Below are 20,127 nucleotides of genomic sequence, written 5' to 3'. Positions count from 1 at the left end.
CATGAAACATATTTTGAACAAAGGAAATATAAGCAAGCAAAGGCAAAAGCATTTTCGTCATTTGGACTTCTATATATAGAAGACTCCATCAAAATTCGAGCAGCCTTACCATTTTTTGAAACTTTGACCCGCAAGCTGGCTCGTGAGTTGACCCAAATATCTTCCTTGACTCTCAACTTTGACTCGTTTTCTGGGCAAATTTTCCAATGCCGATTCCAGTGAATTTCAACGACGCCGAACTTACCCACCACCACGAATCCGACTCAGCGCTGCCCCAACATCCTTTTTCACCCAAGAATCTTTTTGGTTGACCACTTGTCACGGTGAAGCAACGCTCAAGTTTTTTTTTCAAAATTTTTACGTCGGTGATCTCATATCTCTGTTCACCTCAACACTAATCACCACCGCCAGTTGACTCATTGTGTCCCCAACTACAAAACCCAAGCTTCACATTGGACGTTGAAGCTCCAACGAGTCCACAGCGAGGTACACAATTTTCTGACGATCCGACTATAGAGCCGTCTTTGAGATTTCGGGGGCCCTATTCGAAGTTTATAAAAGGGCCCCTTTTTAAGATATAATTTTTTTCAAAGTATGACAATATATTGGTACTAGAAAATAATAACTTAAATCAAAAACAACATTTAGGACTCACTAATTGTAAGTTTACAAGTGTCATTAAACAAGTAAAAAGAGTTGCAAACATAACATTCACTAAATAATAAAAAAACAGTTCAATCTTAAGCAATCAAAGGGAAAAAAATAAAAAATAAAAGCTTCAAAAACTCTAACTTTAGAGTTTCACTTGAATATATAGCATTATTATATAATTAATAAAATTGAAAAGAAAATCGTTTTTTAAGGTGTTGTTATTAGCACTCCTAATATCTCATTGTGCACTCCAAATTTTTATATTTAGAAAGAAAAAATAATTTACACTTATAAAAGTGCACTATAAGATTTTAAAGTGCTAATAAAAGTAATTTTTTTTAATATATAACTTTATTACATATAAATATAAGATACCAAAAATTTTGGGGGCCCTTCAAATTTGGGGGCCCTATGCGATTGCACCTTTTGCTCACCTTCAACGCTGCCTCGACGACTTCCCAATGAAATTTGATTACCTTAAGCCATTTTCTAACTTTGGCTTATGTATAGAAATTGTCTTAACTCTTCACGAGCTTCAATTTGATATATTATGGGTCGATTTTGGTATTGGTTAGATTCCAGGGAGTTATGGCCGGCAACTATAGTGTGCAGCAGCACGTGGCCAAATGACCCTACCTTGTTTGCCTAAGCTAATTGCGATGCCTTGAATCCATGTTTGTTTGATGAGATTCAATCATTTGATCTTAGTTTTGTAAATGATTGCCGCTTGACCTTTGTAAGATGGGAAGATACAACTGTTGGATTGTTATTGAAATTGTAATATGTTGTTGTGAAAGTAATGTTATGCCCTTAGGAACTCTTGGATTGAAAATCCGATGTGCGGATCTTTTGAATTGGACTGATTAGGATTGTTGACCTCAGCAGGGACCACTTTGGTTAAGGGTTGACTTTTGGTCAACATGTCCCAAATCATTCTTGAATGTTACGGCTTATATGATCTAGAATTACATAATTTATCAAGTTCTAAGATGAAACTTGTGTTTTGTTCTAGGCGTTGATCGTGTATGAGCGCTTCTATCCTTGTGTTAGGGTGCTATAGCGCGAACTCTAGATGAGTGACTTTAATATATGTGGTATAATAGTACCCATGAGAGATGTGACATTGAACTTGTATCTTATGGATCCCATTGAGTTGGTCTAGAATCCTATTTATATTTGGTTCCATTGAGTTGGTCTGGAACTAGATTCCTAGAATTCTATTTGGTTCCATTGCATTGGATTAGAACCTTGTAACATCTGCATTCCATTGATTTGGTCTGAAATCTCACTTCCGATTCGATTCTGTTGAGTTGGTTTGGAACCCTATATTCCTTTAGATTCCATTGAGTTAGTCTAGAACCCCACTTCCTATTCAATTTCATTAAGTTGGTCCAGGACCCTGTATTCTAGATTCCATTGAGTTGGTCAAGAATCCCACTTCCTATTCGGTTTTGTTATGGATTCCATTAAGTTGGTATGGAATCCCATCTCCTAATCCCATCGAGTTGGTCTGGAACTAGATCCCTACAATCGTCAGGTTCCTTTGAGTTAGACTAGAATGAGGAATCTTAAGAATTACAGGCTTCGGCCAAATTGTGTCACTCTATCTCTAGTTTTCAGCGTATTTATGAACTAGAGATTTAAGGACCTTTGTGAATCAATTTAGAAAAGTTGATGGATGTCTGTGTGATTCCTTTGGAACTTAGCGAGTTTTGGTTATAATGTATGATGTATGAATAATGTTTCTAAACTTAGAGTTGCATACGTTGAATTATTGCTATCACATATGTTGAATTATTGTCACGCACACGAGCTTCGCAGCTTATATGAATTTTTCTTTGCACAGTGCACCTTCCCACGATGTAGATGACGATTATGCAGGTGACAAGGTTTAGTAGGCACGAGGTGCTTTTTGGGTAGCAGTGCATAGATCAGAGTGCTTGAAGTGACTGGGTTACGCTTGTACCTTTCTTTGCATTTCTTTTGGATTATCATTTTTTTTTAGCCTATGGGCATGGTACCCTAACGATGGTTATGTGCATTTTGTTGTACAGTTGTTAAATATATTTGTAGGAGAGGCCCCATTAGCATATTTTTCTTTGTTTCAGTTTTAGTATTCCTTTGTATTTTGTTCGTTTTCCTCACACTCAACATTATAGTGTCTCATGTCGATCCTGAACATATCTGGGAATCAGGCGTGACACAATTCTCTTAGGCATACGATTATATAATCAGCATAATAAGATTCAAAATGCAGATGCTCACCACTCTCCTAGGAATGACGAGGAGATGTTGAATCAAATGATGAAGTGGATGATGAATGGGTAACACCGAAGTGCTTCTACTAATGTAATGTTTGATTGTATTTTTTGTTTTTGGAATCAAGTCATGGTGTGTTTTTATTTACTTTAAGTTGTTTTTTACTAATGTAAAGGTGGATTGGTTAAATTTACTTTAATTAATAATATTATTTTGACCTTTGGATTTAAATGTGAGTCGTTGGATCTTTTTTTTACCGCTAAAATTGATTAACATAGGTTTAAGCCATTGCATTTAAAAATAAAAGAACCGTTGAAAAAATCATTCAAAATTGATTGCTCGAGCAAGGGTAAAAAAATTTTCCCTACACAATAAAAACCCGTTGGAAATTGGTGGGGGTAAGGTGCACCATATTGGATCATAACCTAGGAATGCACTCTAGCCATTGGATTCCAATGGCACAACAATCCCATCCGTAGAAAGGCTGCTATTGGTGCACTCGCCTGTAGATGATCATTTTGCCTTGCACAGGGTTTGCCTTTCCCCCTCATCACGTGCTATAGCAACAAGCTGGGTCTATGCCGCGACTTGCTTTTCTTATCCATCGGTGGTGGGTTGCAGTCTCAGATTCCTATCTCCAAACCCAAAATCCCAAAATTATGACTCTATCCATCATGGGTGGGTTGCAGTCTCAGATTCCCATCTCCAAACCAAAATCCCAAAATTTTGACTCTAAAATACACCATTTGGAGAGATATTGGGCCGAATTTGGATTTTTTTTGTTTCCCACTACCCCTTGGAGACAACCTAAGGTTTCTAGTGAAAGAAGACGAATGTGCAAAGGGCTTGGGTGTACTCTTTCCTCTTATTTGTGGAGCATGTGCTCGGCACATGATAACCTTAACGGAAAAATGGATGAAAAATTTAGAAATCTAACATCAAATTGATAATCGGCCATTAATAAAAGTTCAGGAATATTCAATTACAATAAAGGCTTATTGGTAAATTGATAAAGAATTACAAATTCAAGACGGAAATTGGCAAACACCTCTCTACTATTATTTTCTCCTTCAGCGATGTGAAAGGTGAAGGTAGTCTTGTCCCTCTCTCTCTCTAGCTTTCTCTCTCCCAGCAACTCTCTCGCGCTCTGAAATCCTCTCACTAATACTCTCTCTAAACATACCGATTGAAAGGAGAACAAGGCAGAGAAGATCAAACCCCCAAATTCCAGTCAATCTCTCGCTCTACATCTCTTTTCATTTGGATCCCCGTAGCTCCTCCGTGCAAGAATACCTTAGTTTTTGGAAGATCTTAAAAAATATTAAAGAATGGAACCCTAGGCTCGTTGTCCCGTTCGATGCTTATTCCGGAGCCCTTTCATCCAAAATTTGAGGATTTTTTGATGAATTTTTGTTGAAATTTACACGGTATTCGAGTTTTGATTTGCAGAAAAAGGTTGACATACTTGTATTTGTGTATGTATATGTGTGTGCTTTGGTGTTTGGATTGGACAAATTTTTTTAGGGAGAGTATTGGGGGTGGGTTTTTGAAATATTTGGTGTTTTGGGTTTTTTGTTGTAGATTGAGCTGGATGGATCACAGAATGGATTTGCTTTGTTTTTAGGGTCTAGTGGGAAGTGGGTTAGATGTTTTTGCTGGTTCTGTGTTGCTGGGGAGTTGCGAAATTCGATTTCGGATATGGTAACAGGTGATGGGTGAGCTGGGGTTACTGATTTTCTTGCACTGAATTGTACAACTTCCTGTATCCAGTTGACTTTTCGGGTTAGAATCGGTGTACCAATTAGTGGAAGTTCTTGTGTTGGTTTCGATGTTGATGTGGTTTCTGGGCTTTGCCTTCTGAGCTTGGAGTAGTGACTATTGAATTGAAGAGTGGTTTTATTTTTATTTTTTTATTTTTTACTGTTGAGAGGTTACATTGATTAGGTCCTAGTTCGGATATACTATTTGCATCGACGGTTGGCAGAATGAGCTTAGAGAATGAAGAACCACACTTCCCAGATCAGCCTACTGAAACGAATCACGAAATGCAAAAGTAAAAGATTTGTTTTTGGCATTTTTGATTTTACTAGTAGATGTAGTTTCTGTTTTATATGTATTCATGCATATTTCATTGCTTTGCTATTGGTGAACTATAACAAATTTTTTCCTCCGGTGATCCAGGAAGTCAAAAATATCATATAGGAGAGAATTCCTACTGTCGTTTAGTGAATTAGATACTTGCAAGAAACTACCAAGTGGGTTCGACCAGTCAATAATAAGGTTAGATGCCTATTTTGAATGGTCTGATTGCTGTATCTATAGCTTCTGTTTCTGAAGGTAGTTTTGTGCTTGAGATGCCCGATTTAGATGGTTGTTTTACTCATCTACTATGTTAGGCCTGATATTTTCGTGTTTCCCTTTTCAAATCAGTGAATTCGAGGATGCTTTCAAAGATCGACAGAGAACTAGTGGTTTGTCAGCTTATAGTTTCAGGCGAAACGAGTATGGTTCATCTCCACCTACTAGAGGGGATGTAGCTGGTTATTCACGGCCAATCCATGGAAGGTGGGAAGGTCGTTCAACTGGACGGAGTGACAGGGATAGTGACTCGCAATCTGATAGGGATTCTGGTACGGTTTTGTTAATCTGTTGATATGCTTTTCTCTGTAGAACTGCAAATGTAGCTGAATATGCATGTTTCAGAAAAAAGTTTCACATGATTGTTAGTTCCTTGTGGTAGAGGTTGGCAGCATTCTTTACAGCGATTTCAGCAGTCTTCCATAAGTACGTGCTAAGCAGGACTGTTGCCTTGCATCTTCTTTACATCTTTTCGATATGCAGTCATTTGACAGAAAAAACTTATGAATTTTTTAGCCTTTACCCAGACCTCTACCTACCCTCTCATCGTTGACCAAGCAATGCAAATTACATTTCAATTTTCCAAAGGACTGGGCTAAGATTGATTATGCTTTACATTCGCAGGAGGAAAAGATATATTTATGGGGTTATGTGAAAGTACTTAGGGATTGTGAGGGATGTCCAGATTATGCTTTTACGGATGTCTGGATTATTCATTTATGGATGTCCAAATTATGCTGTTTAGGAGAGCCATTGGAGTTTAGATCTGAGACAAATACTTTGTGGAGAAGCTGATATTTGTTGTGAGGAGATTGAAGGATCTACTATTAAAAACATTGATTAGCATATAGAATTGGTGACTGGTGCCCCTGTGGTGATTGTTAAAATCCTACCATTGTTCATTTTCTGGCTTGAAACTATTAAGAAATTAATTTCTGATTGAAAAACTTTTTGTCCTTGTTCTGTGTCAGGTTCCTTTCTGTGGCAATATCATCTTACATTCTACCCTGCTATACTGTTTCTCTAGATAAATTAATCTCTGAAGTATTGTACTTTCTGTCCTGTTGAATTACTGTATCACTATCAGATTCCGGAAGGCATTTTGGGAACCAGTCTTGGCGGCCATTGCAGGTTCCTGAGCATGATGGACTACTCGGAAGTGGCTCCTTTCCTAGACCAGCTGGGTTTACTGCAGGGATATCAGCACCAAAAGTTCGATCTAACGAACCGTACCAGTTGAATAGAACCAATGAGCCATATCACCCTCCCCGTCCTTACAAGGTATACCTTGTGCTTATTTGTGGCGTTGACATGTTTTGTAAACAATTATCCGAAGCTTAATGCCTGCAGTAGTGGATTTAAGTATCCGCGACTTTTAAAATGGAGCAGCATAAGTTTATTTTTCGTTTTCTTTTTGATAAGATATTTTTCTCTATCTCAAAGAATTGTATAATGTGAATCTAAAGCATTCCAATTATCTCTTTCCTCGTATCCTGTAATTTGTAGGCAGCACCTCACTCACGGAGGGATACTGACTCTGTTAATGATGAAACGTTTGGTTCATCTGAGTTGACAAGTGAGGAAAGAGCAGAAGAGGAAAGAAAGAGAAGAGGTACTTGATGGAATGTTTTTTACTTTTTTTCTTCTATCTTTTATTTGTCTTTCATATGTATCTAGTTTGGGTCAGTATATTTCTGCTCATTTAAATCCAAGTTTGAAAGTTGATGGATTTCCTCCCAGCTTCATTTGAATTAATGAGGAAAGAACAGCACAAAGCACTTCAAGAGCAGAAGCTGAAGCCAGAGAAGAATAAAGGTGAATTTGACTTTGCTACGCTGGTGGATGATTCCAAAGATGAGAGGAGACATAGAAGCAGTGAAGTAGAGGAGCCTCTCATACCACCAGCTGCAAATACTGATTCTGAAAAATCTAGTTTTCTTTTGCAAACTGCTGCACCCAGACCTCTTGTACCCCCAGGTTTTGCTACCACAGTTTTGGAAAGAAATCTTGGACCAAAATCCTTGAGCGATACCCGTGAAGTTGAGGTAACCATAGTTCATTTCACTAACCGTTGATGAAGATGCTGAATTCAAGGATTATAATGGTTTGAATTCCTAATGTATTATATAGGTCATGTTATCTATTGAATCAAAATGATAAAAATCTTGCCTGAAGTGCTAGGAGGTTATATTGTGGAAGGCTGGTTTTTCATGTGTGCATTCACTTGTATGTGATGCCAGGTTAATATTTACAACATTTTTCAATGTTGTGTGATTTGATTTTTCTTATCTCTGCAACAGATAGTTTACACTGCCACTAAAATACCATGTAGTAGTGCCAACCCAAGCTTGAACCTTCCTATTTCTCATGCTCTATCAATTGCGTTCTGCTATTAATGGAATACATCTTTTCCTTCTTTTTGATAGGTTGGGAGTTCTGGACTTGAGGAAAATATCTTGCGTGCCAAAACTAAACCTGTTTTAAATGGGACTTCTGATAACCAAGTGGAGAAACAATCAACTGAACAAATGATCTTGAGCAAGCAACAACATGGAAGTGCAAGTATTGATGTCCCAGTTGATGGCATGAGTGAGAAGAATCAAAATTTGTCACCACCTCAAGGTGCCTTGAATAAGATAATTGGCATTGAGAGTCAACTCTATAACATAGCTAATACATCACAACCTGTAGAAGTCTCCAGAAATAGTGAAGTAATTGACCTTAATGCTGAAAAGGTGATGAGGACTAAGATTGTTGGTGAATCCAATCAAGGTCCTCCTGCGTCAATACTGGAAAAGCTTTTTACCAGTGCTGTAGCATTAAATGGAGTTGGCTCCTCTAATATCGCTGAGGTAACTGTGGTGTCCAATGTCATTCTTTTACTATATAGATTTTTGATAAATTCTTGCAAAGATTATTACTCAGGACAGTTAGGTTCCCCAGGGTCTTGATTCGTTCTAATTTTTATAACTATAAAGTCATACAGTGAATGGATTCCACTCTATCTTGCTTCTTTTATTTGTGCCTGCATATGCCATGCTATTACTATACTGAGACCTTCTGCCTATAGGGTCCAATGTCAGTGTGAAAACAAATTTCTTTGCTTCAGCTTTAATCTGAAGCATCCATCTACATATTTCCCCTTAAAATCAATTTTAACTGCAATTCATGGTTTATGTCTTTCAAATGTTTGTGTTTTTCTTCTCATTTAAATGAAAAACAAAGTCATTAGTTTGAATTATGAATCTCATGTATTTCTTTTGTGCTTTTATAGCATCAAGATAGTAAAGATGATGAGACACGGAGCTCTGACACTGCCCATTCTTCCAAATTTGCTCGTTGGTTTCATGAAGGTCTGCTGCTGTTGATATCTTGGAGTTAAAGCGCTTTCCAACTTAAATTGTTTATGCTTGGAACTAGAAATTACATTTAAGTTCTAATTGGTTCTATCTTACTGCAGAAAGGAAACCCAGTGATGATTTCTCATCTGGAAGGCAAAATGACTTACTTTCATTGATCGTTAGTGGTGAAAAAGGCGGATCCGGCATTACTGCTGGGAAGATACGTGATCACAGGTTTCCTAGTTTTTCTTCTCAAAACTCTGAACCTGCGGACAGGGTTATGAATTCAGATGTATCTCCTACAGTTGGTAGCTCTGAGCAATTGTCCAAAAGTAATAAACCAGAGGCAGTTTCGACAGTCCTTACATGTGAAGACCTTGAACAGTCAATTCTGTCTGGAATTAGTGAAAATGGTCTGACCTTGCTGCCCCCTGTTCAAAAGTGGAGTCCACCTGGGGCTGGTGGAAAGCCTGAGCAGCTGAAAGCTAATGTTGATAATAATGCATCCCAGCACTTACTTTCACTTTTGCAGAAGGGAACAGGCTTGAAAGATATGGAACCATCCTATAATCAAGAAAAAATGTATTTTGAAAAATTACACGACACTGAAGGAGCGACTATTGGCAATGCAGTCCGCATTTCAAAAAATGAAATTTCTGAAAATGTTTCTGATGCAGGGAAGAACCTGACTCTTGAAACACTGCTTGGAACTGCTTTTATGAAAGAGTTAAAAACAGTTGGAGCGCCAGTTTCTGTTAAGAGGGCCCCAATTGGATCTGCAAGAGTAGATCCTATGCAGCCTCACAGCGTGCCCTTTCCTGTGACAGATAACAGTCTAATTCCTCCTGCAATTCAAATTGTACCCAACTCAACCAGTCATAGTAGTAGTGACTTAACAGCAAATCGGAGGAGGCAAACAAAATCAGATATGATCGAAGAGCAGTGGCTAGGTCTCAATAATCCTCATATTGAACTAGGTTCATCATCATCACAGGTTGGAACCGACTTGGGTTCTAAGATTGGGGCCTTTGAGGGGCATCCTGATTTTCGACTTCCTGAGGAGGATGGCTTGATTGCACCCAGCGAACCGTTGAACATCCAAAATTTTATGTCTTCCGGGAATCAAGTGAAAAGCAAATTGTTCTCCTCCCCGAACACACAGGTTGACATTGTTGAAAAGTTGGCAGCTATGAATTCTGCTTTTAAAGATGAAGGAAGCATGGGAAGCCAAGAAGTTCCTCCTTTTCTTCGTAGTCGTGGTCCTTATGATATGAGAGAACCTGATAATCCATATCAGAACCTGCAACCACCTTCTCAACAGCTCCATCATCCTCAATTGAATCATGTGGGTCCCCCATTCCACCCGTTAGACCCTCATCCTGGCAACATCAACTCTCAAATGAGTTTTTTGGGGCCAAAAGGCATTTTGCGAAGTGATCTGCCTCCAAATCATCAATTTCATGCAAATATGCTTCGTCCACCTTTTCATCATTCTAACACTGGGCAATCTGGGTTTGATGCTCACACCCATCACCCTATGATGCAACAGATGCGTATGCAAGGAAAATTTCCTCCGCCTCACCTCCTACAAGGATTAACCAGTTCTCCACCCCAGCATCCTCATCCCAATCTGGGTGCAACTCTGCCTGCTCAACCAGTCAGTCAGGCTTTTGTGCAAGAATTGAACCCAATGCAAGGCTTCCCCTTTGGTCCCCAGAAGCCCAACTTTGGTGGTCATGGAATGCCATTGCCTGGTAAGGCACTTCTCGTTGCATCTTTTGTTGGTGCCTTTGGTTGATTTCATTGTGTCTTGCCTGATATTCTGTTTTTAATGTGTTCACGTAGTGGCTTGTGCAAATTTTGCTTGTATTTTCCTTAGAAATTACTCTGAGTGATTAAATCTCCCAAAGTTGCCGGCAACAATTGTAGCTCTTTGATGTTCCACTTTCTTCAACTTCCAAAAATTGCTTGATTATTTTTTCTTGTTTTCGTTTCTATTTAGTTCAACATTAAGTCGAAATCTTCTACCCCTCATAAACATTGGCTGAACTATAAATGGTATATTGTGATGTTGGAAATTTCATGAAGTACACTGACTTCCTTTTAATTCAGCTCCTGACGCTGCCGGTGGAAGCAACCACCATCCAGAGGCGCTCCAAAGGCTTATTGAGATGGAACTACGGTCAAACCCGAAACAGATTCATCAGTTTCCTGCTAGTGGACACACTCAAGGGACGCATGGACACGAACTTGACATGGGTTTCGGGTATAGATAGGCCACTCGGATGTCTTGAAACTTGTGTATATTCAATGTACTCAGATTTCAGAGTCCTCTTGAATGGGCATGTGCAACTCAAGGAATGGGCGATGTGTTTAATATTTTGCTTCTTTGAAATGGGATATGTTGAGGGCAGGTGGTGTAATTAATGCATTTTTCATGACCTTATGTTTCTCATATTCTTATTTGATTTCCGAAAGCCACAAGGAAGAGCATAAGGGTGACAAACTGATATATCTGGGTCTTAGGTTGTTGTATGCCACTATTTAAACACGAATTGAATGAAGAAAATAAATGGACTTCTAGGGAGAGGCTAAATTGTTCCTAGATTGTAGAAACGCTTTATGAAAAAGCAACTTCAAGAAGCACTTAAATTTTGGGTTAACGAATGCTAGTTACTGAAGCAGTCCCGAACCTCCAAATGTACGCCTTTCTCGTTGATAATATGAAAATTCAGCTACCCAAACATACTAGCAATATCTAAAACTCACGATTCCGTCTCCACACTAACGTTCATCTCGTCAGAAAACGAAATAGAATGGCAAAAATGAATAAAAACACTAGTGCTTCTTCCAGGAAGCAGTTTAGGTGTTTTTTTCGGGATTCATTTGCATATTTACTAAGAATTGGTTCCAAAAATATTTTCATCAAAAACGCTTTCAGCCATTTTAAAATCACCTCCAAACAAGCTTATAATCTAAATTCAGACCGGACATAACCGGAGAAGCTTCAACGTCAAAAAGACCAGAGGTATGAACTTTCTGCATAATGTTTATTGTTTCAGACGGAGACGGGGAAACTACTTAACAGTAGCAGGTTTCCCTTGTTTGGCACCATTTTGAGGTCCTACTTTTATTCCAGTTATGTAAAACCGAAAAACAACAATTGCAACGAAATAGAGTCCACAATCAACGATAACATCCTCGAAACACTATACAAGACGGCCTCCGGAACAAACACTGGAGTTGGCTGTATCATTCCACATTCCTTCATGACGAAATTACAAGTATGGTCTGCACACAAAACTGGGTTTGGTCCACTCACAAGCTACATGTATTCAAAACCGTGTATTCTACATATATACAAAGCCACTCTGCGCTATTAACTGTTAGCGAACTTGGTCGTTCAACACTCTGCCCTGAAATCCGTAGGTAAAAGAGTCAGCATGGGTCGGATATTCGCTGTAAATATTGAGGAGTTTAAAATTTCCATTTTACCTTCATCTCTCAAGAAGATAGGATGGGATTCTCTGATTTGACAATGCGAGACAAGTTGAAATTGCCATTGGATTTAGTTTTGACTGAGCTGGCGCCATCCGATTCAATTACCTTTCTCTGTGTAGATAAAGAGAACCGTTAGTTGCAAATACACCATATTATATAGTCGAAGCTAGAAAAGAGACCAATCTTAGAAAGTGAAAAGTATTGACGTGATGCGTCCTAGAAGGCTCACAGACACAAGCAAAGCACGGAGAAGTTTGCCTGAAGTCAGAAATTAAAGAACTTTTCAGATGGATAGAGCGTGCATGCTCAAACTATTGGATCTTCTTATGCAACAAAATTGATGTTATAGTTTCCTATAATCATTTTACAAGTTCAGCTGAGTAGAGTAGATCATGGACTTGAGTGGCAACCACTGCCTGCCAATGAGAATAGGGTATAATTTGCAACAGTTCAATCACGGACAAAAGATATGAACATGCCATTTTTTTTTTTTTCAACAAACGATATTATCTACACTAAAAGAGAGGGGGTGGGCTTAGCCTTACAATGGGCTAGCAATAATGTGGTTCAAGCTCGCCTTTGGCGAGAATCGAACTTAAGACCTCTCACTTACAAGTAAAAAGAATAACACTAGACCGTAGTACTAAGTGGCTGAACATGCCATTCTTAAACTGATTGAACCTCTCTCTATCAGACACATCGGTTCCTCAGATTCTGGAGCTCCATGATGAAATAATACCAATCAACTATTACCATGTAAAGCCACCACACACTAACCTTTTTGTGAGTTAAGTTGACATACGACTATATTTTCATGAAGTAGACTGTTATTTTATTCTTAATGCAACGATGAAAGTTCAGTTTACAGCTGTCATACAAAAATTAAAATGTTATTGGGAGGTGCGAAGGTTTGGAAATTTTTTAAGACCGTAGAAGACAAACAATTAGAGTGTTGCCTCTTTGTGCAAATGTGCAAACAATTGGATCTTAGAAGTTGAGACGGCGAATACTTACATGGTCCTCAAACTCAGGCCTTGTCAAATTAATGGAGAGGTTCCGCATCAGCAAAAATGCCTGGGAAGGAGCAAAATAGAACACCTCAGTAAACTTAGCGGTTAGAGCAAGACCATCCAACTCTTTTAGAAATAGGGCTCTAATAACCCTTTTGATGATATGATTGCCAAAAATAATGGTTACAGAGATTCTAAAATTGACTTACTGTTTCCAAATTTATGGGATCCAATTGTCTCAGCCTCTCCATATGATTAGTTGTACTGGGGTCGAACACACTTCCGATAAATTTATACACCTGAGCAAAATCTGGCAAAACTGCATATACAGGAACTATAGTTAATACCAACAGAACTGCAAAAAATGTCATAAACGCAGGATAAACATTGCAACACCAAGGAACATATCAATTGCACGTAAACATCATCTTCAACTCCGAACATGCCGAAGGAGAAGATTATGGACCCGTGTACAGTATGGGGCATCTAAAAGCATCACATGGACATCACAGAGCTAGGAACATTGATTATCCTCCATGGTTTGTGCTGTTATAGGAAATGACAAAATATTGCCAAACCATATGAAGCAGGTAATACATTCTCAAGGATCTATAGACAAGAAGGAGCACATCATATTATTTTGATTCTTTTCTGCAAGAGTCTATTTTTGGCTAGATTCATTTTACTTTTTTTAAGAAAGAAAGAAATAGGGGTCGAAGTTTAGACCGCTCACTGCAGTTCTACCTATAGAAAAGATCGTCAGAGAGGAGACAGCCCATTTTTTATTCCAGCCGAGAAGACTAGTAAAAGGAAGGATCCAGAATGTCATATATTTCAGGAGCTAGATCAGTTGCCGATGAACAAGTAAGAATTGCCTCAGCAAAAATTGATGGAATTGGACCTAGAAAAGCCATTCAGGTTCATTATTGATTAGGTATCAGTGGGAACCAGTGTATTAAAAGCGTGAGGTGTGGGCAAGGCTTCCAAGGGCTAGCCCGGCCTAGGCGTAAGGCGAAGCCTCACGGGACCTAAATTTTTTAATATATACACTGAGCGTACACATATATTATATTAAAAACAAGAAGATTATTAATCAATAATCAACCTAAGCACACACATATATTATAAATATATATACATTTATTATATTTTATATATACATATAAAATAGAGGATGAAAAGCACAATGAGAAAACATATAACAATGCACGCAGACAACACACACATCCATTATATAAAAAAAATAAAAATCAGAAAAAAGCAGAGAGACGATGGTGCAAGGAAGAGGTATGAGGCAGTTAAAACCTACCGAAAATTTGGGTTTGGGAGTAAGAAAATAAAATAAAAAATAAAAAAAACCCTAAGGCTTGCCTAGGCGGCTCCGGTGACGCCTTCTGCCCATTCCCTCAAAACAGAGGCGTTGGCCTTCGCGCCCAGCCTTAAAGGCGCCCTAGGCGCGCCCTGAGGCTAGTTTTTTAAAACATTGGTGGGAACATAAAGATAAAAGAGTTAACTAAGTATTAGATCGACCAAATTGAACAAATGATAGGTCAAGATCATGTTGTTCATTGGGAATTGAAGAGGGGAGAATGGGCAGACATCGAACAATTAATTTCTATTTCTCATTATCGTGGAATTCGTCATCAAGATAGATCGGCCTTACGTGATCAACGAACTCATACTAATGCAAGGACTTTTTGCAAGCAAATTCAGAAATGAAAGAAGTCTACCGAAAGCCCTTGGTACTTGTCTAATCAATCACATTGATAGCTTCAATAGTTCACTGATTTTTTTTTTTACTGGTTACTAATCCAGTATACGTATAGTAGGCCTCCTTCGCCACCCCACTAGTGGCTCGGCTTGGTCTCGCTCCCTTCGCCTGACTATCGTATCGGCTTGACTTTGTCCTAGAAGCTACTACTTCAGCCTTTCTAAGCTTCACTATCGCCCATGACTGGTATATGGATCTCTCTAGATACTGTGGTTGGCCTTCTAGAAGCTTCACCAGAAGTGACTAGTCGCTTCCCGAATGCCTCTTTACTTTAGTATGGTCCCAATGCCTCCTTCCTTGCCGCCAACGTACACTACTAGGAGAGTAAGCAAGCTACCTTGCTTGCATTCTAGAAACGGTAGCTTCCGCGCCTTTCCTGCCTGCTGAAATTGATGTGAATGACCGTGACAACTCTTCAAATCCTATTCAGTTTGATTAGATGTCACTGAAACAATCCGTTATGTCTCTATTTTATTTTCGGATTCCGAGGATGAGCCGGCCGATCCTAATATCATTTATGTGGAGCCGGACGACGAAGCCGCCTCCTCAGATAAAGATGTCTCCAACGCGGCAAGAGCAACTTTTTCAATTGTTATTTTTTGTGGGTCAGGAGAGACAAAAGGGATGCTTTCTATCAGTCAAAAGCAGATACCACCCCCCTCCCCCCCATGCTCCCACGATCCGCTCCTTGAGGAACAGAAAGGGAAGATCGGGGGCCGGGGCAAGTTGGGTAGGGGTATAGAGCCGTAAGCGTGGTGGGGTGGGGGGGGTTGGCAGAGGACATGCTCGTATGGTTCAAAGAAGGGTATGATCAACTCGTTGATTGTTGGGAACTTTCACTCCTCTATATTCAGAATATGCCTTTCTAGGAGCATTATGATCTGCCACTCAAATGATCCCTTATGAAGTCTCTATTGGTCTTATTTTTATTGTGCGCCTTGTGAACGCGTTTGGATCCGCAAAGGCAATCGCTCGGATGTTCCCCTAACCCAACCTGGGAACGGACCGGAGGGAACCGCAACATGGGGAATGTCCGCGTCTCGTCGCAAGGCTCATTTTAAATTGTGGGTCATAGGGCGGGCAGCTTTATTTGATCAAGGGCCGGGGCACAAGGATCCTGGTACTATCCAGGTGCGAAGAACCCCGAAGGTGACTGCAATGAGCAGAAATCTCACTCACCGGCCTAAACGACCAGCAAACATTCGAACGTGAGAGCAAGGGATCGCTCAACGAATGGACGAGCTCCAAGGAGGGAGGAGAGAGGGAGGCAAGAACCATGCTTTCAGAGAAGTGGCGGTCCGAATCTTATCTGAACTGCAAGAATAATTGACTACGCCGTGCCATAAGGGTCATTCTCCAAACGGGATGAGGCCAAGCCTTTAGGTTGTTTAGAGCCTCCTTAAGCAACTATTATAACTTTAACCACAACAAGGGCTGGTTTGGGATTGCTTAAATTTTTTTAAAAGTAGTTTCTTACAAAAGTTGGGATCTTAATTGTGTGGTAAATGAAAAAAGAAAGTCGTTTTTTTTTCTTTTCAAAATCATGGGTCAAAAACAGCAAAAAGAAGGTAAACAATAACCTTTTTTCTGTTTTTTTTTTTTGCTAAAAGCACTTTTAGCACTAAAATTTACCAAACACTTAACTACTTTTTTCACAGTAGTTTTTTAAGAAAAGCACAGCAACCCAAACTAGCCCTAAGACTTCTTAATTCAAGCACCTAAAAGAGGCATTAAAAAAAAAAAGGGAGAATTTTACCTCTTTGTGGCTGGCCAGGACCTACTCCATCAACTGTCTCACGCATTTTGCAATTTATCGGGTTGCTTTCGTTGCTACTACTGTAGCAAGAGTTATGTGTAACAGTTGGCCCAGATAACCTTCCTTCGTCTAAGAAAAAAGCATAATAAAAAAGGAAAAAAGTAACATTTTAACAAGATAGGGAAAACAACTTATTATGGTCAAATTGATCAAGATTAGATCACTAAGGCAGGCAGAAAAAAAAATGAAACCTTTAGTTTGTGACATGTTGACTGGTGGCACAGAATTACAACTCCAAGAAGATAACGTTGCAGCATTAACTGGAGTTCCAAGCACAAATGAGGAATCTGGCTGGTAGACAAATCCATGTTCAAGCAAATTAGATGAAGATTGAAACGGCCCAGCTATTTGAGATACAACTGCAGCTGCCAGATATTAACTTATGAGCATTAATTCAATCAAAACCATAAGAAGCATTGACAAGAAACAATGGTTGACTATGCTGACCACTTTTGGGAGCTTTTTGAGGGTATGGGTGAGTTGCTTTCCTCTTTGGCCTAGGTGGAGGTACATGTTCGCTTGTCCCTTTCTTCTGAACCTTCAAAAAGTACTTCTGTGCATGACTACGGATCTGAAGACAGGAATATCATTTGCCCTTAGTACAACGAAGACATGACTCACATATGCATTCAAATGCAGCCAAAAGAAAGATTACAAGACAGAGTAGATACAGGGCCTACTAAGACACAATTTCTCAGATGGTATCTAAATTCTAGGAGGAGAGAAGATAAGAATTGCAGAGGCCTGTATTTCTCTGTCACCTTGTCCAAACTGTTCGTTTTAATTATTTTTCTATGCTAAGCAAACCCCATGCTTGAAATAGTGAACTTGAAATCCATACACATGATTAAAAGGATGTTATTTTTAGGGCTGACTAGATTTCACACCCTCCAGGTTTGGATGATTTTCAAAATAGGCCATGAAATTTCAATTTTTTCACTTTGCACCACAAGGTATCGAAATGTATCAATGTCGGCCTTTGGTCAGATTGATTATTGGATCATTCATTAAATTGACGACATGGTGAGCTTAAGACTCTTATATGGACTAACGTGTAAGCTATATTTGCATTATATTGACAAAAACAACTCATCAATTCAATGGAGGATTGAATGTTCAGCGAGACAAAAGGTATATTTTGATATAATTTCAAAGCCTCAGGGTGCAATGTGAGAAAATAGAACCTCATGGCCCTTGAATACCACCTCAAACCTAGAGGGTGTAAAATGTAGGTAGCCCTTATTTTTATGTCATTTGACAATTTGTTAACTTAGAATTTCTCCATATTGGTTCACTATCCACGAGTTCAAAGGATAATCAGTTTCTGCCTCAACTATCTAACTTCAATCAACAAAAATACTACAAAATGAAATTTGCGGAACCAATAAAAATGTTAGAGATCCTTCTAGTACCCACAAGAGATCACTTACAAGTTACAAGCGTTTCACTATACACATGTAAAACAACAAAAACCATCTAGCATCACTCTTTAAGTAATTATACAAACTTTAAAGCAAAAAGGAATTCAAATAAAAAATTAAGCATATTGTTGTATTTTTATTTTTTGCTATACGCAGATACATGATATATCTGACTATGATAAGTAGTCACCTGGATAACTGTTTTTGAGCCAACAAATGATTCAATCTTCTTCCAATCACGATCAAATCTGAGTCGACCCAAGCAAACAACATAAGAATGTATAATGGAGGAACAATTCACATGAATTAAAACCGAAAAGCTTACATGCGCAGTAGCTCATGCACACACCTCACACACAAATATAAAAGATGTATAGACACATATACTCATGCAAACATGTATATTGTGCTAAACATAAACCAGTTATGTCAAGTGGTCACAATCAACAGTAATACATCTTGACCATGAGAAGAAGAGAAACTAAATACCAAATTGATAAAAACGGCCTATAAAGACATTCCATTGACACACATACATTTTGAAGATTATCCATTTGTCGTTAATCACTGGGGACTGACTCAAATTGGCCTTTGCCACCTTTGACATACATAACTTACACTTAACTTTTCTGCTAGTCTCTTTTCTTTAGTTTTTTTCAACAACCTACTGAAGCAAGGCATCTATTCAACAAATCTAAAAACGGAAATAAAATAATGAATCGTATTATATTCAGTACGACCTGATACCTTTCGTTGATCTTATTTTTCTTGGATAGCAAACTATGTAATGAGTACCTTGTAAAACCTATAACAAATATCAAGAACTAGACCTAATTGTAAATTCCAAATTGGGATTTTGAATTCCTCAAATTCCAAGATCAGCAACTTACATAACATAACATTCCACTGGAATGAACAAATCCAATCAACTGGATCGACTAGAGCAAGATTTTTAATTTAGATACAGCCTAATGTTCAGAACAACATTCTTCGACAACATGCAAGTCTTTACCTACACTCGAGCACCTGATCTCTCACTCACTATACAAACCCGTAAAGACATCCCTTGGACAAAATTTTAGCTCCAACTTAGCAAAATTAATCTAATTAGCACAAGTTCACATACAAAACCCATCAAATTATCAAACATTACAAGTAGCAAATATCCGAAAACTGAAGGACCTTCAATAGGCACCAATTCTCTAATTGTTTAATAAGAAATGGGCTAATCCTTTACAGAACAAAAAGCACCATCCCAATCCCAAATTTTCCGCCATTAACTGAAAGAAAAGATTTTCCATTTAATTCTTATTTAATTAGATTAAAAAAGAAGCAGCCTTTTCAACTATTTTCCATACCCTGTCCCAAATTTCCTAGCAACCAAACAGAAACCAAAGAAACAATACAAATAACACAAAAAGCCAACTCCTTACAGCTGAAGAGCTTCGAGAAACTTGTCGTGCTCCTGGTCCGTCCAGCTTTCTCTCGACTTGGTAATCGTATACGGTTTCCGGATTTTCTTGCTCTGATCATCCGCCGACATCGACGCGGCGTTTGCGGCCGCGGACGACGGCGTGCAGGCAGCAGTCGTACTGGTCGCCGCCGTAGCTGAAGCAGCACCAGTCGTCGGCGGCGGCGGTGGCGGCATAGAACTGAGTCCCGGAAGACCCATATTGGTATTCATGGGATCGAATAAGTAGAAACCTTGAGGTGGGTTTGGATTCACAGACACCATGAGCTAGAAGCTAAAAGCTACAAGCCGAAAGCTGAAATTATCAAATACAAGTAGTGAAAGCTATCAAGTTTGTAAATAAACCACAAAAAAGTGAAATTTTCCCTCTGAATTGTGGTGGCTTTTGTTGCTTTGCTTTGCCTTGTGATTTTGGTAGGAAATGAAATGTGGTTTAGAATGTAACCGCCTTTGGGCCATTTTGCTCTCATATTTATACGTGGATATTGACCGTTTAACGATAATATTTTATTGAGATTTTTTTTTTAT

At 38.8% G+C, this 20,127-nt stretch overlaps 2 protein-coding genes across 4 annotated transcripts; one reads left to right on the top strand and one right to left on the bottom strand.

The window, feature by feature from the left end:
• The first annotated feature begins 3,958 nt into the window (after positions 1–3,958).
• LOC137735607 (uncharacterized) lies at positions 3,959–11,047 on the top strand. 2 transcript variants are annotated; one of them, XM_068475040.1, is made up of 11 exons: positions 3,959–4,337; positions 4,855–4,963; positions 5,092–5,190; positions 5,341–5,540; positions 6,356–6,549; positions 6,775–6,880; positions 7,009–7,313; positions 7,695–8,120; positions 8,543–8,621; positions 8,729–10,363; positions 10,722–11,047. In XM_068475040.1, the coding sequence occupies exons 2-11, from the start codon at positions 4,896–4,898 to the stop codon at positions 10,883–10,885; spliced, it is 3,276 nt and encodes a 1,091-aa protein (XP_068331141.1). In that variant the 5' UTR covers positions 3,959–4,337; positions 4,855–4,895; the 3' UTR covers positions 10,886–11,047. The 2 variants fall into 2 exon arrangements, with proteins under 2 accessions (XP_068331141.1, XP_068331140.1); XM_068475039.1 differs by having other exon boundaries at positions 3,959–4,692.
• Positions 11,048–11,470: 423 nt separating this feature from the next.
• LOC137735608 (protein REVEILLE 3-like) lies at positions 11,471–20,025 on the bottom strand. Of its 2 annotated transcripts, none has more exons than XM_068475041.1 (9): positions 19,562–20,025; positions 18,319–18,376; positions 17,155–17,278; positions 16,899–17,072; positions 16,648–16,776; positions 13,330–13,439; positions 13,125–13,184; positions 12,105–12,221; positions 11,471–12,025 (listed from the first exon to the last, which is right to left on the bottom strand). In XM_068475041.1, exons 1-8 carry the CDS (start codon positions 19,861–19,863, stop codon positions 12,114–12,116), a joined length of 1,065 nt encoding a protein of 354 aa, XP_068331142.1. In that variant the 5' UTR covers positions 19,864–20,025; the 3' UTR covers positions 11,471–12,025; positions 12,105–12,113. The 2 variants fall into 2 exon arrangements, with proteins under 2 accessions (XP_068331142.1, XP_068331143.1); XM_068475042.1 differs by having other exon boundaries at positions 16,899–17,066.
• Between the last annotated feature and the right edge of the window lie 102 nt (positions 20,026–20,127).

Source organism: Pyrus communis, chromosome 5, assembly GCF_963583255.1.
Source record: "Pyrus communis chromosome 5, drPyrComm1.1, whole genome shotgun sequence".
NCBI lineage: Eukaryota > Viridiplantae > Streptophyta > Magnoliopsida > Rosales > Rosaceae > Pyrus > Pyrus communis.
Note: the sequence above shows the minus strand (reverse complement) of the source record. Positions and strands in the feature narration are given on the sequence as shown.

Bases quoted from the DNA above. Each gene is read 5' to 3' on its own strand.
- LOC137735607 (XM_068475040.1), top strand. From the start codon at position 4,896: ATGAGCTTAGAGAATGAAGAACCACACTTCCCAGATCAGCCTACTGAA. The intron at 6,881-7,008 runs GTACTTGATGGA...ATTTCCTCCCAG, and splicing joins AGAGGAAAGAAAGAGAAGAG to CTTCATTTGAATTAATGAGG. The intron at 8,622-8,728 runs GTCTGCTGCTGT...ATCTTACTGCAG, and splicing joins TGCTCGTTGGTTTCATGAAG to AAAGGAAACCCAGTGATGAT.
- LOC137735608 (XM_068475041.1), bottom strand. From the start codon at position 19,863: ATGGTGTCTGTGAATCCAAACCCACCTCAAGGTTTCTACTTATTCGAT. The intron at 18,377-19,561 runs GTAAGGAGTTGG...GGGTCGACTCAG, and splicing joins TTTCTCGAAGCTCTTCAGCT to ATTTGATCGTGATTGGAAGA. The intron at 12,222-13,124 runs GTAAGTATTCGC...TTATCTACACAG, and splicing joins GGCCTGAGTTTGAGGACCAT to AGAAAGGTAATTGAATCGGA.